The 23,496-nt window shown below is 35.1% G+C and overlaps 3 protein-coding genes across 5 annotated transcripts in view; 1 reads left to right on the forward strand and 2 right to left on the reverse strand.

The window, feature by feature from the left end:
• ampd2a (adenosine monophosphate deaminase 2a) overlaps positions 1-10,864 on the reverse strand; it is a 51,325-nt gene extending 40,461 nt beyond the window's left edge. For 2 of the 3 annotated variants that reach the window (XM_079808178.1, XM_079808177.1), the window contains exon 1: positions 7,958-8,076. In XM_079808178.1, coding sequence (XP_079664304.1) covers positions 7,958-8,039 — 82 coding nt within the window. In that variant the 5' untranslated portion in view covers positions 8,040-8,076. Of the gene's footprint in view, positions 1-7,957; positions 8,077-10,709 lie in introns of those variants that run through there. The other variant, XM_079808179.1, reaches the window with a different exon arrangement.
• A 3,594-nt stretch (positions 10,865-14,458) lies between these two features.
• Positions 14,459-16,984, reverse strand: LOC307120462 (uncharacterized protein). The gene is made up of 2 exons (XM_079807499.1): positions 16,666-16,984; positions 14,459-15,929 (listed from the first exon to the last, which is right to left on the reverse strand). The coding sequence occupies exons 1-2, from the start codon at positions 16,907-16,909 to the stop codon at positions 14,518-14,520; spliced, it is 1,656 nt and encodes a 551-aa protein (XP_079663625.1). The 5' UTR covers positions 16,910-16,984; the 3' UTR covers positions 14,459-14,517.
• Positions 16,985-17,444: 460 nt separating this feature from the next.
• On the forward strand, positions 17,445-23,059 carry LOC307120553 (uncharacterized protein). The gene is made up of 4 exons (XM_079807653.1): positions 17,445-17,529; positions 17,971-18,019; positions 18,763-18,821; positions 18,908-23,059. The coding sequence occupies exon 4, from the start codon at positions 18,914-18,916 to the stop codon at positions 19,973-19,975; it is 1,062 nt and encodes a 353-aa protein (XP_079663779.1). The 5' UTR covers positions 17,445-17,529; positions 17,971-18,019; positions 18,763-18,821; positions 18,908-18,913; the 3' UTR covers positions 19,976-23,059.
• The last annotated feature ends 437 nt before the right edge of the window (positions 23,060-23,496 follow it).

Below are 23,496 nucleotides of genomic sequence, written 5' to 3' on the forward strand. Positions count from 1 at the left end.
TAGCAATTGCCCTATTTACCACATTGCAAGTTGCAACATCCAATTAATCATTTAGAACACCCTAGAAACCATGTAGCAACCAGCCACAAAGCCCTAGCAACTGCATAGCAACCAGCTACAAAGCCCTAGCAACTGCATAGCAACCAGCCACAACACCATAGCAATTGCCCTAGTTACCACACAGCAACATCCAATTAATAATTTAGAACACCCTAGAAACCACATAGCAACCAGCCACAACACCCTAGCAACTGCATAGCAACCAGCCACAACACCATAGCAATTATCCTAGTAACCACTTAGTGACATCCAAGCAATCACTTAGAACACACTAGCAACCACATAGCAACCAGCCACAACACCCTAGCAACTGCATATCAACCACCCACGACACCCTAGCAACTGCATAGCAACGACCCATGACACCATAGCAACTGCATAGCAACCAGCCACAACACCATAGCAATTGCCCAAGTAAGCACTTAGTGACACCCAAGCAATCACTTAGAACACACTAGCAACCGCATAGCAACCAATCGCTACAGTTCATCAAAACACTCTGAAGTTTGATGGGCGGAGCAGAAATATCCCACCTCACTCTGTTTCTGTCAGTTAGGTCAGTCTAAACCTCACGCCTGGAGCTTGTTAAAGGACACGGCTGTGGAGCATCTGCAGACGACACATCAGTGTCACACACACACACTCACACACACACACACACACTCATCCAGCACAGGTGACACACACACTCTCAGATTCCCTCACGTGTCCAGCAGGAGCACAGAGATCCCCATGGAAACAGACAAAATGTACAAGAACTTTCCTGTCGGAACAATGAAGAGTTTGACCCTCGTCATGTGACTTTACCTTGATCATGTGACACACGTTCCACGACATTCAGTCCAGTGAAAATAAGCGCGCCTCACACACACACACACACACACACACACACTGTGAGAATGTCCCATAAACACACGCAGAGGTCCCTGGACGCAGTACCTGATCTCCGCTGGGATGCTCAGGATAAAGCACTTCCTGTCTGTCAGTGTGTGTGTGTCTCTGCAGCGGATTCTCTCTCAGTGTGTGTGTGTGTGTGTGTGTCGGGCGATTGGCTCGTACCACGCAGCAGATGGAGGCGGGGGGGCACCACTGTGTGTTTAAACACAACCCACCCCTGCGTTTACAGAGGAATCCTGGGATACCAGCAGGAACAGACCTCTCTGTGTGTGTGTGTGTGTGTGTGTGTGTGTGTGTGTGTGTGTGTGTGTGTGTGTGTGTGTGTGTGTGTGTGTGTGTGTGTGTGTGTGTGTGTGTGTGTGTGTGTGTGTGTGTGTGTGTGGCTGCGACTGCAACACTAGCGTACTGTGCTGTATGACATACTAAATCATAATTATGAGATAAAAAAGGCAAAATTATTACATTAAATCATAATTATGAGATAAAAAGGCAAACTTATTACATTAAATCATAATTATGAGATAAAAGGTCAAAATTATGACATATTAAATCATAATTATGAGATAAAAGGTCAAAATAATGACATTAAATCATAATTATGAGATAAAAAAGGCAAACTTATGACATTAAATCATTATTATGAGATTAAAAGTCAAAATGATGACATATTAAATCATAATTATGAGATAAAAGGTCAAAATCATGACATATTAAATCATAAATATGGTGATAAAAGGCAAAATTATGACATTTTAAATCATAATTATGAGATAAAAGGTCAAAATTATGACATATTAAATCAATTGTGAGATAAAAAGTCAAAATTATGATACTAAATCATAATTATGAGATAAAAAGGCAAAATTATGACATATTAAATCATAATTATGAGATAAAAGGTCAAAATTATGACATATTAAATCATAATTATGAGATAAAAGGTCAAAATAATGACATTAAATCATAATTATGAGATAAAAAAGGCAAACTTATGACATGAAATCATTATTATGAGATTAAAAGTCAAAATGATGACATATTAAATCATAATTATGAGATAAAAGGTCAAAATCATGACATATTAAATCATAATTATGAGATAAAAGGTCAAAATAATGACATTAAATCATAATTTTGAGATAAAAAAGGCAAACTTATGACATTAAATCATTATTATGAGATAAAAGGTCAAAATTATGACATATTAAATCAATTGTGAGATAAAAGGTCAAAATTATGATAATAAATCATAATTATGAGATTAAAGGTCAAAATGATGACATATAAATCATTATTATGAGATTAAAAGTCAAAATGATGACATATTAAATCCTAATTATGAGATAAAAGGTCAAAATGATGACATATTAAATCAATTATGAGATAAAAGGTCAAAATTATGATACTAAATCATAATTATGAGATTAAATGTCAAAATGATGACATATTAAATCATAATTATGAGATAAAAAGGCAAAATTATGACATTAAATCATAATTATGAGATAAAAAGGCAAAATTATGACATATTAAATCGATTATGAGATAAAAGGTCAAAATTATGATACTAAATCATAATTATGAGATTAAAGGTCAAAATGATGACATTAAATCATTATTATGAGATTAAAAGTCAAAATGATGACATTAAATCATAATTATGAGATTAAATGTCAAAATGATGACATATTAAATCATAATTATGAGATAAAAGGCAAAACGATGACATTAAATCATAATTATGAGATTAAAGGTCAAAATTATGACATATTAAATCATAATTATGAGATAAAAGGTCAAAATGATGACATTAAATCATAATTATGAGATAAAAAGTCAAAATGATGACATTAAATCATAATTATGAGACAAAAAGGCATAATGATGACATTAGATCATAATTATGAGATAAAAAGTCAAAATGATGACATTAAATCATAATTATGAGACAAAAAGGCAAAATTATGACATTAAATCATAATTATGAGATTAAATGTCAAAATGATGACATATTAAATCATAATTATGAGATAAAAGGCAAAACGATGACATTAAATCATAATTATGAGATTAAAGGTCAAAATTATGACATATTAAATCATAATTATGAGATAAAAGGTCAAAATGATGACATTAAATCATAATTATGAGATAAAAAGTCAAAATGATGACATTAAATCATAATTATGAGACAAAAAGGCAAAATGATGACATTAAATCATAATTATGAGATTAAAAGTCAAAATGATGACATTAAATCATAATTATGAGACAAAAAGTCAAAATGATGACATTAAATCATAATTATGAGATTAAATGTCAAAATGATGACATATTAAATCATAATTATGAGATAAAAGGCAAAACGATGACATTAAATCATAATTATGAGATTAAAGGTCAAAATTATGACATATTAAATCATAATTATGAGATAAAAGGTCAAAATGATGACATTAAATCATAATTATGAGATAAAAAGTCAAAATGATGACATTAAATCATAATTATGAGACAAAAAGGCAAAATGATGACATTAGATCATAATTATGAGATAAAAAGTCAAAATGATGACATTAGATCATAATTATGAGATAAAAAGGCAAAATTATGACATTAAATCATAATTATGAGACAAAAAGGCAAAATTATGACATTAGATCATAATTATGAGATAAAAAGGCAAAATTATGATACTAAATCATAATTATGAGATAAAGGCAAAATTATTACATTAAATCATAATTATGAGATAAAAGGTCAAAGTTATGATACTAAATCATAAATATAAAATTCAAAAATCTAAATCATGACATACTAAATGACATGAGAGTCAAAATGATGACATTAAATCATAATTATGAGACAAAAAGTCAAAATGATGACATTAAATCATAATTATGAGATTAAATGTCAAAATGATGACATATTAAATCATAATTATGAGATAAAAGGCAAAACGATGACATTAAATCATAATTATGAGATTAAAGGTCAAAATTATGACATATTAAATCATAATTATGAGATAAAAGGTCAAAATGATGACATTAAATCATAATTATGAGATAAAAAGTCAAAATGATGACATTAAATCATAATTATGAGACAAAAAGGCAAAATTATGACATTAGATCATAATTATGAGATAAAAAGGCAAAATTATGATACTAAATCATAATTATGAGATAAAGGCAAAATTATTACATTAAATCATAATTATGAGATAAAAGGTCAAAGTTATGATACTAAATCATAAATATAAAATTCAAAAATCTAAATCATGACATACTAAATGACATGAGAGTCAAAATGATGACATTAAATCATAATTATGAGATAAAAAGTAGAACATTTTTAATTTACATGAATTGAAATTGACTAAAAGTTGAAATTATGATGTACTTAATCATAATTATGAGATGAAAAGTTTGACATTGACTTAAAAGTTATAACTGAGAAAATTGAAATTATGACAAAAAAATGAAATTATGGCATAAATCATAATTATAAGAGAAAAAATAGACATTTAAATTGGAAATTAAGCTTTTCTACCCCATAATTATTACTTATCTCATAATTGAAAAAATAATAATGGCATTTTGTCATAATTATGATAAAGTCAAAATCGACTAATTTAAATGGACTTTTTATGCCATGATGACTTTTTACAACTATTTCAAAAATGTTAAATTATGATATTCTAAGTTTGACTTAAACCGTCGAAATTGTCAGTTGAAATTGACTTTCTATGACCTTATTTTGGCTTTTTATGTCATAAATTATGATTAACAAAAGCATTTTTTGTGCTTCCGTACACATGACCTCATTATGTTGAATATTATAAGTTATTATAAGAGGATGAGAGAAATCATAGCGATCAACATGGCAGCTGTAGCCCCGCCTCTCAATCCAACGAGCCAATCGCGAGCCAGAACACATTTCGCTGAACCAGCCTGAGAAATATTGTTTCATTTGTGATTTGATAAATGTATTCGCTAAAGTAACAATTGAATACGATTTTAGATTTCTAGAAATAAACGTTGTCTTAACGCATGTATCACTTTCTTAAAACCGTGTTCATATCTTGGTTTTTAACCAAATGTTTTTGTCTGCGTTCAAACAGACGGAGTTGCACTTGATGACCAATAGCAGCTCGCGGGCGTTTCCAAGATGGCCGCCGAGCGAACGGATTTCATTCGGCAGGTGTCATCTGCAAACTCAAATATATGGTCCTTTTGCATCTCCAAGCACTTGTTTATCAAACTTGTTACTTTTAATTTCTGTACAACCAATCAGAAACGGTTTCAGATAAGCCCCGCCCCCTAATGACACTTAAAAACAAAAGAAATGGTCATATTTCAGTCTTTTACTGTGTAACTGTGTGAACTTAAACACACACACACACACACACAGAGACTGAACTTGTGTTATTTTCTATAACGGAGTGTCTAGACTGAGGTTTATAGACTCACACACACACAGGTTCATATTTAGAAGCTGTGACTGGATTGGCTGAACACACACATTGTGCCACTAATGAGAGATTTGTGTTTGTTCGGTGTGTGTGTGTGTGTGTGTTTGAGAGTCTTAAAGGCATGAGAACTGCAGGAGACACAGTTGCGGGGTGTCACGAGTGTGTGTGTGTGTGTGTGTGTGTGTGTGTGAGTGATACGGGTTGATCTCTGTGATTAACTGTCTTGTAAACTCTATAACCCTACAGCCCAAAATCACTGCAACACACACACACACACACACACACTCTCTCTCTCTCTCTCTCTCTCTCTCTCTCTCTCTCTCTCTCCAGCCAGCAGATGGTGCTCTAAAACACACAATATATAGTTTCCTCACTGTTCACTGAGTATCACACACACACACACACACACACAAAATACATATTTAACTATATAACTTGTATTATTGTTTTATAGTATTTAACCATATTTTGACGACTTGATTTTTTTTACTTCACTTGAATTGAAAGTTTTAATCGAAATTTTAACATTAAAAAGTTGAAATTGCCATAACTCAAAATTTTGACATACTAAATCCCAATTATTGTATAAAAAGTTGAAATTATGACAACTCTAATTCTTATCGACTTACTAAATCGTAATTGAGATTAAAAAGAAGCTATGAAATTATGACATAAGTCTAAATTGACACTAAATCATAATTATGTGGATAAAAGATATTATCACTAGTTGAAATTAACATTTAAAAAAAATTAATAACATACTAAATCATATTTATTAGATGAAAAGTTGAAAATATGACTTAAAATGTTATAATTATGAGATAAAAAAATCTAAATTATGAAATACTAAAATTGACATGCTATGTCACAATTTTGACTTTTTAATGTCAATTTATGACAAAACATTGAAATTATGACAAAAGTCAAAATGAACGTACTAAATCATAATTATGCGATTCAAAAGTTATGATAAATAGAAATGATAACATATTAAGTCATTTGAAATTATGACTTAAAAGTTATGATGAGGAATTATGATGAGGAATAAAAAGTCAAGATTCTGAGTTATAACATTGAAATTATGAAAACTAAAATTGATATTCTAAGTCACAATTTTGGCTTTTTAATGTGAGAATTATGACAAAATGTTAAAATGATGACATAAAAGGTGTAAATTGACATACTAAATCAAAATTATGAGATTAAAAAGTTATGACAAATTGAAATAACTAGGTCTGTCAAAAGATTAATCGCGATTAATCGCATCCAAAATAAAAGTTTGTGTTTACATAATATATGTGTGTGTACTCTGTTAATTATTATTTATATATAAAAACACACACATTCATGTATATATTTAAGAAATATTTGCATGTATATACTGTATATACATTTATATAATCTATAATATATATAAATATAAATGTTTTATATATAAAATAATATTTTTTTCTTAAATATATACATGCTTGTGTGTGTTTTTATATATAAATAATAATTAACAGAGTACACACATATATTATGTAAACACAAACTTTTATTTTGGATGCGATTAATCGCGATTAATCTTTTGACAGCCCTAGAAATAACATATTAAGTCATATTTATGAGATAAATTGAAATTATGACTTCAAAAGTTATAATTATGAGAATTCCAACATTAAAACATTGAAATTATGAAATACTAAAACTGATATTCTAAGTCACAATTTTTACTTTTATGTAAAGTAAATATACATAATGTTGAAAACATGCTAACTCATAATTATGGGATAAAAAGTCAGAATAGTTTGTAATTATCAGATAATAAATCAGATTTTGACTTTAAATTTATTCCTATTTTTTTACACAAGAATAAGTAAATAATAACATTAAAAATATAATATGCATTATAAATATCTTATCATTATATTGTTGTTTTATTGTTATATTATTCATACTGTTATCATCTTTCATATTTTTATTATAATTATATTTATTTGATTACTTTCTGTAGTCACAGTATTAGTAGTATTTATGCTGTTATATTTATATGGCTTAAATGATTGCGTGTTTGTCCCTTATGTTTATTGATGAGTTTGTGTTTGCATCCGCTGAGACTCAGATATTGTTCATATTCGTGGTATATTTCAGATGAAGCGTCACGGACCGCCCGTGTCACACGCGTGTGTGTGTGTGTGTGTGTGTGTGTGTTCCGAGGCAGGACGCACACGCTCTTGTGTAATTCATGAGCTCTCGCATCACACGCCTGGACGAACACTTTCCCAGAATGCCACGTTCTCGCACTCCGCATTTATCATTAAAATATTGATGCGCTCGGGACGAAAATATCAAAAGTTTCTGCTCACTAATTCATGACTAGAAACCACGGCATGAAATGATGAGGAGAAAAGATTAGTATAAAAGATCAGATTTCTTGTCATATGAATATGAAACTCTGAAAGCGGCCTGAACTGCTCTGGAGACAGTGTCCCGTCTCACACCCCACCCGTCTGTCTGTCTCTCTGCTGCAGTGAGACTCACCCGGGCTGGTCCTGCTGTGGAAACTCTTGGCCGCTTTGCCTTTGCTCTTGCTCTGCGCTGGAGCTGCGCTGGGGTCGGACATGCTGCCGCCTGTCTGTCTGCGCACCGGACGGATGGAGAGAGAGAGACAGAGAGAGACTCTCTTATCAGAGCAGGAAGACACGGGCAGGGGGCGGGGCTTGGGGATCTCTTAGCGCAGTAGTGGAGGCGGGGCCACTCCCTTCCTACATCAGCAGAGGGGAGGGGCTTAGGATTCCCCTAAAACACTCTGATCTGTTGCTGCGGCAACCATGCAGCAAGACTTGCATCACGGAGAGCGTGAGCAAACCGTGTGGGATAATGCTTCCCACAATGCAATGCACTTGGCAAATTAACAGGTTTTTACCTGATCTTGTCTCATTCGATCAAATTTTATCATAGCATACTACTTCATACTGTCTTATACTATTGTTTTAAATATTATTATGTAGTATGCATTGTTTAGCACGTTTACTCATTATTTGAATAAAATGACAGATTTTTACCGTAGAATATTATTTCATACTATACTATTTTTAAATATTAGTATCTACTATGCAACATGTTTAGCACATTTATTCATTATTCAACAGAATATTTTATCATAGCATACTACCGTTTGTTATACTATTTTTTCAATATTAGTATGTAGTATCCATTGTTTAGCACGTTTACTCATTCTGACAAAAGATATAATCATAGCATATTATTTCAAACTGTTTCACATACTATTTTTTTAATTAATAGTATGTAGTATGCATCGTTCAACACATTTATTCACTATTCAATCAAATGGACAAAAGACTTTATCATAGCATACTTCATACTGTCTTATACTATATTTTGAATAATAGTATGTAGTATGCATTGTTTAGCACGTTTACTCATAATTCAATGAAAGTGGCAAATATTTTATCATAGCATACTTCATGTTTCATATACTATTTTCTTTTAAATATTAGTATGTAGTATGCATTATGTTTAGCAAATTTACTCATTATTTGAATAAAATGACAGATTTAACCGTAGAATATTATTTCATACTATACTATTTTTAAATATTAGTATCTAGTATGCAAAATGTTTAGCACATTTATTCATTATTCAACAGAATATTTTATCATAGCATACTACCGTTTGTTATAGTATTTTTTAAATATTAGTATGTAGTATCCATTGTTTAGCACGTTTACTCATTCTGACAAAAGATATGATCATAGCATATTATTTCATACTGTTTCACATACTATTTTTTAATTAATAGTATGTAGTATGCAGTGTTTAGCACGATAGCTCATAATTTAAGGAACGTGACAATTTTTATCATAGCATACTGTCATACTGTCTTATACTATTTTTTTAAATATTAGTATGTAGTATGCATCGTTTAGCACGTTTATTCATAATTCAATGATAGTGGCAAAGATTTTATCATAGTATACTTCATAATGTTTCATATACTATTTTCTTTTAAATATTAGTAAGTAGTATGCATTATGTATAGCACATTTACTCATTATTTGAATAAAATTACAAGATTTTTCCGTAGAATATTATATCATACTATACTATTTTTAATTAATAGTATGTAGTATGCATTATCTTTAGCACATTTACTCATTATTCGATCAAACTTGACAAACTATTTGATCATAGCTTGCTACTTCATACCGTTTGTTATACTATTTTTCAATATTAGTATGTAGTATCCATTGTTTAGCACGTTTACTCATTCTGACAAAAGATATGATCATAGCATATTATTTCAAACTGTTTCACATACTATTTTTTAAATTAATAGTATGTAGTATGCAGTGTTTAGCAAGATAGCTCATAATTTAAGGAACGAGACAATTTTTATCATAACATACTGTCATACTGTCTTATAAAAAAAATTCTATTAGTATGTAGTATGCATCGTTCAACACGTTTATTCACTATTCAATCAAACGGACAAAAGACTTTATCATAGCATACTTCATACTGTTATACTATTTTTTTTAAATAATAGTATGTAGTATGCATTATGTTCAGCACATTTACTCATTATTTGAATAAAATTACAGATTTTACCATAGAATATTATTTCATACTGTTTCACATACTATTTTTTAAATAATAGTATGTAGTGTGCAGTGTTTAGCATGATTATTTAAGGAACGTGACAACATTTTTTATCATAGCATACTGTCATACACTATTTTTTTTATATTAGTATGTAGCATCCATTGTTTAGCACACTTACTCATTCGATAAAACTGAGAAAAGATTTTATCATAGCCTATTTCATCTATTATTTTTAAGTAATAGTATGTCGTATTTGTGCTCAACACATTTTTACAGACACTCACTTCCCTCAGAATATGCAAAACACAGTTCCGTTAAAGATGAAGCTGATAATCAGATGTAATGTTCATGAGGACTTTAAACTCTTTTACACTGAGAACTTTGACCTGGTTAAACATTCACCTAATCTGAAGAATTACAGAATTTAGTTTTTTAAAAAATTGATATTGATTAAATTAACGCGACGTCAATCCTACAATAGTGCCAAATAATAAAAACATCGAATTTCAGGTTCAGACCAGAAGATTCGTATTAATGTTGTGTGAATTATAGTTTTTGTAATATTGTATGAATTGTGTGCTTGTACACGGAGTTATCTGTTATACAGTGCTAAGAATATTGTATAAAGTTTGATGTTGACAGATGTGTAGTTGTTATTTGGACTCACTCGTCATGTCTGTAGATTCTGGTCCGGTTCGATCCCAACTGATGAAAATATGAAAATAATAATGATGGCAGATTCTCTCGATGTTAAATTAATATAAGATGAACTGCTTAAGTTCTTCGGTTCATCCAGCTGTCAGAGTCTTCCCCTCATTAAAAAAAAAACTCGGAGCGGACTCGGACCGTTTGACTTTTTCAGGAACTTTGATAAAATTTCGCTGAGAAATGGAGTCGCACTTAAAGGGACCGCTGCACATTTACAGGAAGGACCCGATCAAAACACGAGTTTTATTGAACGTCATTAGAATACAACCTGATGTACGGGTTCATCAGAGTTATGCTAAATCTATGAATCGATAAAAAAACGTGTAAAAGTTGAATTAGACTTTAGGATGTGTTTTATAAGTGATGTCCGGGCTCATTCAGCACCAGCAGGAGACGCTGTTCAGTTCAAAGTACTCTATTGCTCAGAATTTCCAAATCAATCAATAGTAGAATAAATAAAGAATAAAAACGGCATATTTATTTTATATTTTGTGTTGTATGTTTCCCCAGCGTACCCAGTCCAGGTCATGTTAAATCAAGATTTGTACGATTGTTTTTTTTTATTTTATTTTATTATTATTCAGGCCAACTTTTAAAAAAAGTAATGTTTATTAGTTTCTTAGAACTTTTGGAAAGCTTTTGCTATTGAGAATGAGGAGATACGTCATGAATTAGGCGGAGTTTGAGCCCGTCGCCATTTTGGGATCAGACGCTATCGGTTGCCAGGAGCAACATTGTAAGAGTGACGAGTCTCCAGAGACAGAGGAGGAAAGACGCGGAATTACGAGACAAGTAAAAATAAGAAATGGAGAAGAATGCAGCAAAAGAAAAGGGACCTTACAGGGATAAACTTATTACCAGTGCCAAGAAGAGGTATTTAGAGAAACTGGCTGATATAAAAAACGTCGACCCTTACGAGCTGCCTGCAGCACAATGGAATAGCGATCTAGACTCTTTACCACCGTGCACCTATATAGACATTGTTAATTACTTGGTTTTTGGCATCAGTTACTACACTATGCAAGAATTCAAAAGCCTGAAATCACTGGAAAGCTACGAGACATTCTGCTGCGGCTGGGTGCACGACTTGGTCATCTACAAGCCCCCAAACTGTGAAAACACCGTTGTACTGGCAAAGGTAAGTTGCGTTGCTTCACGTTTTGTCAAGTAAAAACACCTTTATTTATATAGCGCTTTTAACAATCCAGATTGTTTCAAAGCAGCTTAAGGCAGATCAAAAATTATTATTGAAAATTAGGTGAATATTATTTTGTATGTTAATGGGTTTTAATGTGGGGGCACACACACACACACACACACACACACACACACACACACACACACACACACACACACACACACACTATATTATATATATATATATATATATATATATATATATATATATATATATATATATATATATATATATATATATACACACACACACAAACCCATGAATATTATCATTAATTAATAGTAATACATACTGTATAGTAATTAATATATAATAAAAACATTAAAGTCAAGATGTAATACAAATAACATAAATAAATGATGTATAATCAAAAATAAAAGTCATGTTTATTTAATTTTTTTTAAACTTAAATTGTATTTTTTGTGTCCTAATAAGATGTAGAATAGCAATATATAAATTTTGTAATGTCTCTTTATAGTCTTGCCCTTTTTAGTGTTAAATGCAAAACTATAGATGAAACACCTTTATTACAGAGGCTTTAAATCAATTTTGAACGCTTCCAGCACCAATACTGTAAGAGCACGACGTGCATACAAAAAAAAAGTTAATGTGATCAGGCAAGGATGCAGACAAATGGAAATTTGAAGTGTATAACTTGAAAAAAGTGACCGTTGTCTTAAATACATATTAATGCTACCTTTCATTTAACAGGTTAAGCATTCACAGCGGCTCAGCGAGCCTCCTCTCATACCATGGGTCATCCTTACACCATCGGGACAAGTATGTTCAGCCCACTGCACATGCATGGCTGGTGTAGCTGAGTCATGCACCCATGTTGGAGCCTTGCTCTTTATGGTTGATGCCTGTGTCCGGTTGAAGGCAAAGGCCACAGTCACTGATGAACCGGCCTACTGGATGCTGCCAAGCAGCATCGACAAAGTCCATCCAGAGGTTGGCCACAGCATCAACTTTACATCTGCTGCTGCCACACGCAGGTCTCTAAACAGACGCATTGATGGCGAGACCCACACCAGTCCTGCGTTGAGAACACGTGCGGCCAAAACAACAAAAAAAACACCCACACCAACACCGGAGGAGCTGGCAACATTTTACAGGACTCTCCATAACACAGGCACAAGATCAGCCATTTTGAGTGTGCTACCCGAATACTGTGAGGAATTTCGAGACCCTGTTCTGCCCATCAGAAGCTTGCAGTCTCTGGCAAATGTTCGTGGCACTAGCCTTGATAGGAGTAACCTGTCAGCACTGCAGAAGCACTGCCAGGCCATAAGAATCATCGCTGATGTGTCAGAGGAACAGGCAGTGCAGATTGAGAGAAGGACGAGGGGACAGCACACCTCGTCACTTTGGTTTGCAGCACGGGCAGGCAGAATCACGGCCTCCTCAATGCATAGTGTCTATGCAACAGACATCAGCTCACCAGCTCTCTCCACCATAAAGAGGGTTTGTTACCCTACACGCGGGCCAGGAACAGCAACCACCAGTTGGGGTATCAAACAAGAGGAGACAGCGAGGCAGACATACATCACCCAAACCAAAGCACAGCACAGAAATCAACAAGTGCAAACTTGTGGGTTTTTTGTCAACCCGGCCTTCCCACAAGTAGGAGCATCACCAGATGCCATTGTGAGTTGCACCTGTTGTGGGAAAGGCTGCATTGAGGTTAAATGCCCTGCAAAGTACAAGGACTGCACAGTCCTTGAGGCATGTTCATCGGATGACCGCAACTTCTGCCTGCATGTGGTTGATGGTCAGGTGCACCTCAAGAAAAACCACCAGTACTACAGCCAGGTCCAGACTCAACTTTTTGTTACAGACAGTGCATATTGTGACTTTGTAGTGTGGACACTGAAGGACTGTGTGATTCTACGCATAACTCCAGACACTTTTTTTTGGAAGGCACGGCTTCAGAAGGCACAGGAGTTCTTCCAGAAGGTCGCTCTCCCTGAACTCGTGGTGCAATATTTCACCGTACCACCTACCCCACAAGCACCGTTTGGCCCCATTGTGCTAAAGCAACAACAGCCACTGCAAGTGCGTGTAAAGCCAAGAAAGCAGCCTGCCAAAAAAGACAAAGCACCCAAGAGAAAAAAGTCAGTGTGGTGTCTCTGTGCTGGACCAGAGAAAGGTCAAATGGTGGCATGTGACAACCAGAACTGTACAGTACAGTGGTATCACTTCCAATGTGTAGGGCTTGTGGACACGCCTTCTGCTGACACTCCTTGGTTTTGCCCTTCTTGTGCTGATTAGTGTTTAATGATTGTACATCCACGCACATTACATTACTCACCCCATCTCATCGATGATGTTCATGTCTTGAAGAAAACATTTCAGGATTTTCCTGAAACATTTCCTGATTTTGCTTGAAATTTTCAATTTGAAGTTAACTAATCCTTTAATGCACTTTTATATTGTGATTTGCACTTTTCATTAATACACTGTTCATTGTGAGTTACCAATAAATACTGTAAAGTCAAAAAAAGTTGTTTCAAGTATTTATTTCACAGTAGATTACATTAAACTAGTTAAAACAAAACAAAGTCCACACTTAGACAACACTTTTGCACATATTTGTCAAGGCACAGCAAACAGTGACAATCTTATCCAACGCCATTATGTTTTCCCCTTCACATTTGAGAAGCATGTTCACAGGTACAGTAGAGTGTAAGAATTTAAATTTGTTCCGCACAACACCAATCACCCTCTCCACATGAATCCTAAGATGTGCTATGGCCCTAGTCTCCTCCACATCTTTCGCCTCCAGCTGTGCACGACCCCTTGTGAAAGTTGGTACTTTAACCTCAGCACACATCATGCCCACACTTTCCCTGATATTAAATCCCCTATCTGCCAGCACAATGTCACCTGGCAACAGTTTGTTGAGGAAACCACTCTGCTCTGTTACGTGTTTGTCACTAGCGCGACCACCCCACCCTTCTGATATGAAAGAAATTATACCCTGGGGTGTAATCACAATTAAGTATTTCATGGTGTACGCATGTTTATATTGAGAAAAAGTCTGTGCCCTTGCAAGTACATTTGAGGGTTTTTCAATAAAAACCTCAAAACAGTCCACAATGGCGGCCACATTTTTACCAAACGATTCCACAAACTGGTGTGGCATACTGGCCAATAATCCTTCTCTGCTTGGCCAGTACACCAACGGAGACAGCCGTGAGTACATTACACTGAGTGTATGGTGAAAGGCATCACTGACTGTTGTCCTGTGCACACGAAACAGACGGCCGAGGTGCTGTATTGGCAGGTCTAGTCTGAGGCGCATGAGAGTCAACAGGACAAGCTGGAAGGGTGAGAGCTTCTTCAAACTACCTTGAGGCAGATATGGCATGAGACTGAGTAGAAGTGTCTGAAACATTACATAGTTCGGAAGTCCCGTGTAATACTTCACTCGGTTATCATCACCACTCAGAAAGTTCTCATTCATGCGGTACTCTTCAAGCTCCACCTTCAGCGTTCGGTTTTCCTCCAAAAGAGAGTTAATAACATTGCGCCTAGATGTGCAGAGTGCACATTCCTGCGCCGGGGACGTCGGCTGCTCCTGGTGCTGCGCCGGGGACGTCGGCTGCTCCTGGTGCTGCGCCGGGGACGTCGGCTGCTCCTGGTGCTGCGCCGGGGACGTCGGCTGCTCCTGGTGCTGCGCCGGGGACGTCGGCTGCTCCTGGTGCTGCGCCGGGGACGTCGGCTGCTCCTGGTGCTGCGCCGGGGACGTCGGCTGCTCCTGGTGCTGCGCCGGGGACGTCGGCTGCTCCTGGTGCTGCGCCGGGGACGTCGGCTGCTCCTGGTGCTGCGCCGGGGACGTCGGCTGCTCCTGGTGCTGCGCCCTGCGCTTTACTTGCCGCTGAAATCTTGCCTCATCCGTTTTCTTAACTTCACTGTGGCCTAACAGCAAAGATGGTTTCCAGTCAGGGTGGTTCTCCAACATCTCGTATGATGGTTTACCTAGAACAGAACAATTTTAGTATAAAAACTCATCAATTTAAACATAGTAATATGTACTATATACATAATACATACTTATATAAATAGACTTTCCTGCCAATAAAAGTCAGGTGTACTTAAGTGCAATTTTAAGTATATTAAAAGTAACAGTAGCCAAGTTTAAGTACTTAAAAAGTAGGCAAAAAGTATACTTATTTTATACCATAATGGCATGAACAGAATTTCAACTAGTTCAACTAATACCCAGCCTTTAGAGATTAGGCTGGCCCCTTCCTTGTCTATTTTTAAGTCCCTGCTAAAAATTTTTTTTTTTTTCTTTAGTGTACTGATTACCGTGATATGTTAAACTTTTGTTAAACATTGTTTTTGGTGGTTTTTATATTTTTGTGGTTTATTTATATGCATGTGTGATATTCTTGCTCTTCTGTAAAGCACTTTGGTCAGCCTGGGGGCAAATAAAATTGAACTTGAACTTGAACTTGGAACTAGTTTTGTTAAAAACAACAACATTAATGGTTGGCCATCAATTATTTTAGAATAACCAACAGATTCACAGATACAGTGCAAAGAATAAGTGCAGGGCTACCACACATGCTAAAGATTTTTTATTCCTCTTTTTAGTCAACTTTAACATGGGTGTATTCACTTATGCCTAGCACTGTATTTAGCTAAGTGCACTTCGTGGCTTTAAGGGCCGACAACATAAACACATGTTAAGACATTTTAGAGAACTTACCCGAATGAAAATGCAGAGAACACACCCTCGTCGAATCAGAAATGCAGTCGAAAGTAATGTCCTTTCGTTTGATAGCAGCCACCCAAGACATCCGACGTCTCCTTGTAACATCGGAGACATGCTCTCCTTCGTGCCTTTTCCATGTAGGAAAACGAAAAAACTGTAACACGCTGTTCTTATGGTTCCCGCGCCAATCGTGTGAGGCACTGGAGCAAGCTATTACAAAACAGTGTTTCCCAGGCATTCTAAAATAGCGCAAGAACAACCTCTGCTACCAACACAATGAACGAATGTTTTGGCGCGTTCACTCTCCCAAAATGGCGGATAGGGGCGGGGCTCTGTGTCGTGACGACATCTCCTCATTCTCAATAAACTTTGTTGTATTTTTAAAAGCTTCAATTAATTCAGAATTTCCGAATCAATACACACAAAGAACGGCAAAATAATAAATAAAATCATCACACACCAAGTCAAAAAAAAAAATTAATATGGCATATTTATTCAGGCAAACAAACAAAAAATGTCATGTTTATTAGTTTCTTATATCTTTTGAAAAGTTAACAGTTTTAAAAAACGACAGTTGGTTTCAAACGGGTGTTGGCCGTTATTGACCGTTGGAAAACCCGTCACTGGCACCTCAGATAAATTGTTATAAGCAGCCGTCTCGCGTAAAAGCAAGAAAAAGAAGACGCCCTTACTGCTCAGGAGGTGTTTATATTTTATTTTATCATAATTTCTCCACCCGCCACATCTGGACTATAGCCTCCAGTCCGTTAGAGGGCGCACGTGCTCTTTCACGGACACGAAATGGCAGAAGAAGACAGAAGACGGTTCATTGACTGCGGACAATATTGATGTCTTTGTGTAAGTTATTAAAGCATTGTTGGTGTTTAATTTTAACAATATCTGTAAACGTGAACTCGTATTTTGATTGGTTGAATTTCGAAAGCAATATTAATGGGGATTTAAATGGACTTTAGATATAATGTAGTTCAGAACACTGCTGTTTTGTTCGTGTTTTTATAAGAAATAACATAGATAAGTCAACGTATACAAATAGTTTTGCTATAAAATGTATTTTATTACGAGGGAACCAATCAAAATGAGATATAATAAGGCGCTACGCAAATGAACTCACTGAGCATCGCTCCTGCAAATGACTTAAACCATCACTTCTGAGAGACTATTTGGACTATTTAAGCCTAATTATTGTTCTGTGTCAGGGGTTGGTGACTTACACACCACTAGTGTTGACTGTTCATGTGAATGGATCCTGTTTTCACCTCATTATGCTGATGTCTTCAGATCTCACTGGAGCTCATTTCATTGGTGTCAACAGACTGAGGCAAACTAGGTAAGAATCAACTATTGTGAAATATTTTATACAGCATTTATTGTATTAGTCTGTGATAACTGTTTATGTTTAAATAATTGAATCCCGATCAACAAAATCTCAGGTAAATGTTAAGTTAAACTCTGATGAAATGGTTATAGATGGATGGGTAGATTGCAGATTTGCTCATCATATTGCATAGACATGACAAAAATGACCTTGCATGGCAATTTTTTTAACGTTTTTTAATATTTTAGACGCCATGGACCCCCAAATATGATAATTCTCATGTGAGGGACCCTCATTCTTACATTTAAAATGCATCTATCTTTTATAAATACCCAATTTATACACTGAAAAGTTAATATTTTACATCATTATTAGTGCTGTCAAATCGATTAATCGCATCTTACATAAAAGGTTTTGTCTATATATATATATATATATATATATATATATACACACACACACACACACACTTCACACACATATATATATTATATAAACACATTTTATGTAAGATGCGATTAATCGATATGACAGCAGTAATTATTTGATATATTTTGCTTACTATAGTAATGTACTGTTAAATGTATTATTTATTTAATTTTAATAATATTAACAAAATTGTATTAAACATTTTTATTTTAATCTATTTAACAGTGTAATAACCAAGTAATATTTTAATCACATTTTTTATGAATTCATTAATTTGAATAAAATGTATTTATTTACTTATTTCAATCTTTTTTTTTGTTTTTCAGATTTTCTCCTTTTCGACGGACCCCCTTTCCTTGACCCTGCACGATATTGTCATGATAGAGTTAACGTTTAGCTCATCTTATTACTCATATTTCCTTGTTTATTTTTCCATCCCAATTTCATGACTTTGTATTATGTTCGTTTTAGGTTCTAATGGAAGCAAAAGAAGAGCCGAACGAGGAGGAGGAGGAGGAGGAGAATCATCATTCCGTCACTGGAGAAAAACCTCCGTGTCCTTCACCGCCGGAAACGTCTTTCTCAGGAAAAGTCCTGAAGTCTTTCACCTGCCCTCAGTGCGGAAAGAGTTTCGCACGGAAGTCGAGGCTGGAGCGGCACATCCGAATTCACACCGGAGAGAAACCCTTCGCCTGCGTCGAGTGCGGCAAGAGTTTCGGCTGTAAAGCCAGACTCGTCCGGCACGGCAAAACTCACACCGGAGAGAAGCCGTTCACGTGCGATTGGTGCGGGAAGAGTTTGGCGTGCAGGACGAGACTTAAAAGACACATGCAAACGCACACCGGGGAAAAGCCTTACACCTGCCCGCACTGCGCAAAGAGCTTCACGTCCAACGCAAACCTACAGAGACACATCAAACTTCACACCGGAGAGAGGCCGCACGCGTGCCCGGAGTGCGGAAAGAGCTTCATACGGAACGAGAAGCTCCGGAGTCACATGACCATCCACACCGGAGAGCGGCCGTACACGTGCGAGCAGTGCGGGAAGAGTTTCCGGCACATCAACGGCCTCAAAGATCACCAGCTCTCTCATTCCGCCGTCAAGTCGTTCAACTGCGAGCAGTGCGGGAAAGAGTTCATCACCGCGTCGGCGCTGAAGAGACACGTTAAAGTGCATTCCGGCGAGAAGCCGTACTTGTGTCCTCTGTGTGGGAAGAGCTTTGCGCGGGTGGATTGCTTCAAAAGGCATCAGGAAGTCCACAGCGGGGTGAAGGATCACGTGTGCTTCGAATGTGGGAAGGCTTTCGTTACGGCCGACCAGCTCAAGCAGCACCAGAGGATTCACGCCGGGGAAAAACCACACAAGTGCGCGCTCTGCGGGAAGGGCTTCGCTCGGTTACCGCAGCTGATCGCGCACGAGACGGCGCACCGGGAGAAGCCGCACCACTGCGCGCTGTGTGGGAAGAGTTTCAAGCAATCGCGCCATCTACTGATTCATGTGAAAAAGCATCATCCGATCGAAACTCTGATCGTGGAGTGAGGCTCGTTTCGGGTCACTTCTGTCACACCAGTGTCATTTGTTTGCAGAAATGTGTGTTAGGTGTACGTTGTATGGAAGCTTGTTTTTGCGAGTTATAATGTCAGAATTGTGAAAAATAAACTTGCAATATGGAAAAATCAAGTCAGAATTTTGTGATATAAACTTGTTTTTCTGACTTTTTCTCGCTATTGCAAGTTTATATCTCAAAATTCTGATGTGATTTTTCCATATTGTGAGTTTATTTTTCACAATTCTGACATTATAACTCGCAATTGTGAGTTTATATCTTGCAATTCTGAGGGAAAAAATGTGACAATTGGGAGATAAAAAGTCAAAATTGCGAGAAAAAGTCAGAAAAGCTCATTTATATATCTCAAAATTCTGACTTGATTTCTCCCAATTGCACGTTAATTTTTCAAAAACGTCAGAATTGCGAGATATAAACTCACAATTGCGAGAAAGCAAGAAATGCTAGTTTATATCCCGCAATTCTGACTTTATTTCTTCTAATTGTGAGTTTATATTTCGCAATTCTGAGAAAAAAAAGTCAGAAACCGGGAGAAGCCGCACCACTGCGCTCTGTGTAGGAAGAGTTTCAAGCAAATGCGCCATCTACTGATTCATGTGAAAAAGCATCATCCGATCGAAACTCTGATCGTGGAGTGAGGCTCGTTTCGGGTCACTTCTGTCACACCAGTGTCATTTGTTTGCAGAAATGTGTGTTAGGTGTACGTTGTATGGAAGCTTGTTTCCCCCAATGGAAAAAAAAACAATTTAAAAGATAATTGCCACTTTTTATCTCACAATTCTGCGATATAAACTCACATTATAATGTCAAAATTGCGAGATATAAACTAGCACTTCTTGCTTTCTCGCAATTCTGACGTTTTTGAAAAATAAACTCGCAATTGGGAAAAATCAATTCAGAATTGCGAGATATAAACTAGCACTCTTGCTTTCTCGCAATTCTGACGTTTTTGAAAAATTAACTCGCAATTTGGAAAAATCAAGTCAGAATTTTGATATAAACTCGCATTTCTCACTTTTTCTTGCAATTTTGATATTTTATTTCCCAATTGGCACATTTTTTCCCTCAGAATTGCAAGATATAAACTCACAATTGCGAGTTATAATGTCAGAATTGTGAAAAATAAACTTGCAATATGGAAAAATCAAGTCAGAATTTTGTGATATAAACTTGTTTTTCTGACTTGTTCTCGCTATTGCGAGTTTATATCACAATTCTGGCATTTTTTTTTCAAATATCTTTGTTTTCTCGCAATTATGAGTTTATTTCCCGCAATTGTAACTTATTTTTCCTCATAATTCTGACTTTTCTTTTTCATTTACGAATTACATATCGACTTTTATCTCACAATTCTGACTTTTTTTCTCAGAATTGCGAAATATAAACTCACAATTAGAAGAAATAAAGTCAGAATTGCGGGATATAAGCTAGCATTTCTTGCTTTCTCGCAATTGTGAGTTTATATCTCGCAATTCTGACGTTTTTGAAAAATTAGCTCGCAATTGGGAGAAATCAAGTCAGAATTTTGATATATAAATGAGCTTTTCTGACTTTTTATCGCAATTTTGACTTTTTATCTCCCAATTGTCACATTTTTTCCCTCAGAATTGCAAGATATAAACTCACAATTGCGAGTTATAATGTCAGAATTGTGAAAAATAAACTCGCAATATGGAAAAATCACGTAAAAATTTTGAGATATAAACCCGTTTTTCTGACTTTTTCTCGCTATTGCATTTTTTTTCCTAATATCTTTTTTTCTCGCAATTATGAGTGTATTTCCCGCAATTGTAACTTATTTTTCCTCATAATTCTGACTTTTCTTTTTCATTTACGAATTACATATCGACTTTTATCTCACAATTCTGACTTTTTTTCTCAGAATTGCGAAATATAAACTCACAATTAGAAGAAATAAAGTCAGAATTGCGGGATATAAACTAGCATTTCTTGCTTTCTCGCAATTGTGAGTTTATATCTCGCAATTCTGACGTTTTTGAAAAATTAGCTCGCAATTGGGAGAAATCAAGTCAGAATTTTGATATATAAATGAGCTTTTCTGACTTTTTATCGCAATTTTGACTTATCTCCCAATTGTCACATTTTTTCCCTCAGAATTGCAAGATATAAACTCACAATTGCGAGTTATAATGTCAGAATTGTGAAAAATAAACTCGCAATATGGAAAAATCACGTCAAAATTTTGAGATATAAACTCGTTTTTCTGACTTTTTCTCGCTATTGCATTTTTTTTCCTAATATCTTTTTTTCTCGCAATTATGAGTTTATTTCCCGCAATTGTAACTTATTTTTCCTCATAATTCTGACTTTTTTTCATTTCCGAATTTATATTTCGACTTTTATCTCATAATTCTTACTTTTTTTTTCTCAGAATTGCGAAATATAAACTCACAATTAGAAAAAATAAAGTCAGAATTTTGAGATATAAATTTTTACTTTTTTCCTCGCAATTCTTACTTTTCGAGTTTATATCTAACAATTCCAGTTTTTCTTGTAATTCGGACTTTCTTGCAATTGCAAGTTTATTTCCCACAATTTGTACTTTTTTTCGCATTTGCAAATTTATATTTCGACTTTTATCTCACAGTTCTGACTTTTTTTTCCTCAGAATTGCGAGATATAAACTAGCAATTGCGAGTTATAATGTCAAAATTGCGAAATATGAACTTGCAATTGGGAGAAATAAAGTCAGAACCGCAAGATATAAACATGTCTTGCGATTTTTGCTTTTTTCCTCGCACTTGCACGTTTATATCGCAATTCTGAATAAAGTCCAATTCTGAGGAAAAAAGACTGTTTCTCATAAATGTGAGTTTATATCTCATAATTCTGACTTTATAACTCACAATTGCAAGCAAAAAAGTCTGAATTGTGAGATAAAAAGTCGCAATTCCCTTTTTATTTTTTATTCAGTGGCGGAAACGAGCTATATTGTGCTGCTGATTATGGATGAAATTATATTTTTATTTAAATCAAATCAAGTGGTTTCAACATTGCATCTCAGTACTGTAGTGAATAAACTATTCTATCACCAGATCTGCCACAAGTTTGCTTGCCTTCATTAAAATGTCTTATATTAATCAGATTTCGAATTATGTCTTATGAAAACTTCATTCATTACTATTGAATTTATTTAAGGATATAATTTGTCGTGTCCACAGACGTTTCCTTAGTTCTTTTTGTATCGTTTTCTAACTAAAGAAATATGGAAATGTTGCTCTTTTTAAGCGTACTTGTTTTGTTTATGTCGTGCTCACCTAGTGCTAAATTAGCATTGTTCAGAATTCGCATTCGAGAACCGTTTCAACTGATTATTAATGATTCGGTTGAACCTCCCCACAGAACGTTTGTTTAAATCTGTAGTATGAGTTAAATTTATGAGGTGTTTTATTATTATTATTTACAATGTTGGCAAAATTATCAATATATTATTAATTAATATAGCTAAGGACACAATTGATGTGTCTATAAT

Source organism: Gobio gobio, assembly GCF_949357685.1.
Source record: "Gobio gobio genome assembly, chromosome: 24".
Lineage (NCBI taxonomy): Eukaryota > Metazoa > Chordata > Actinopteri > Cypriniformes > Gobionidae > Gobio > Gobio gobio.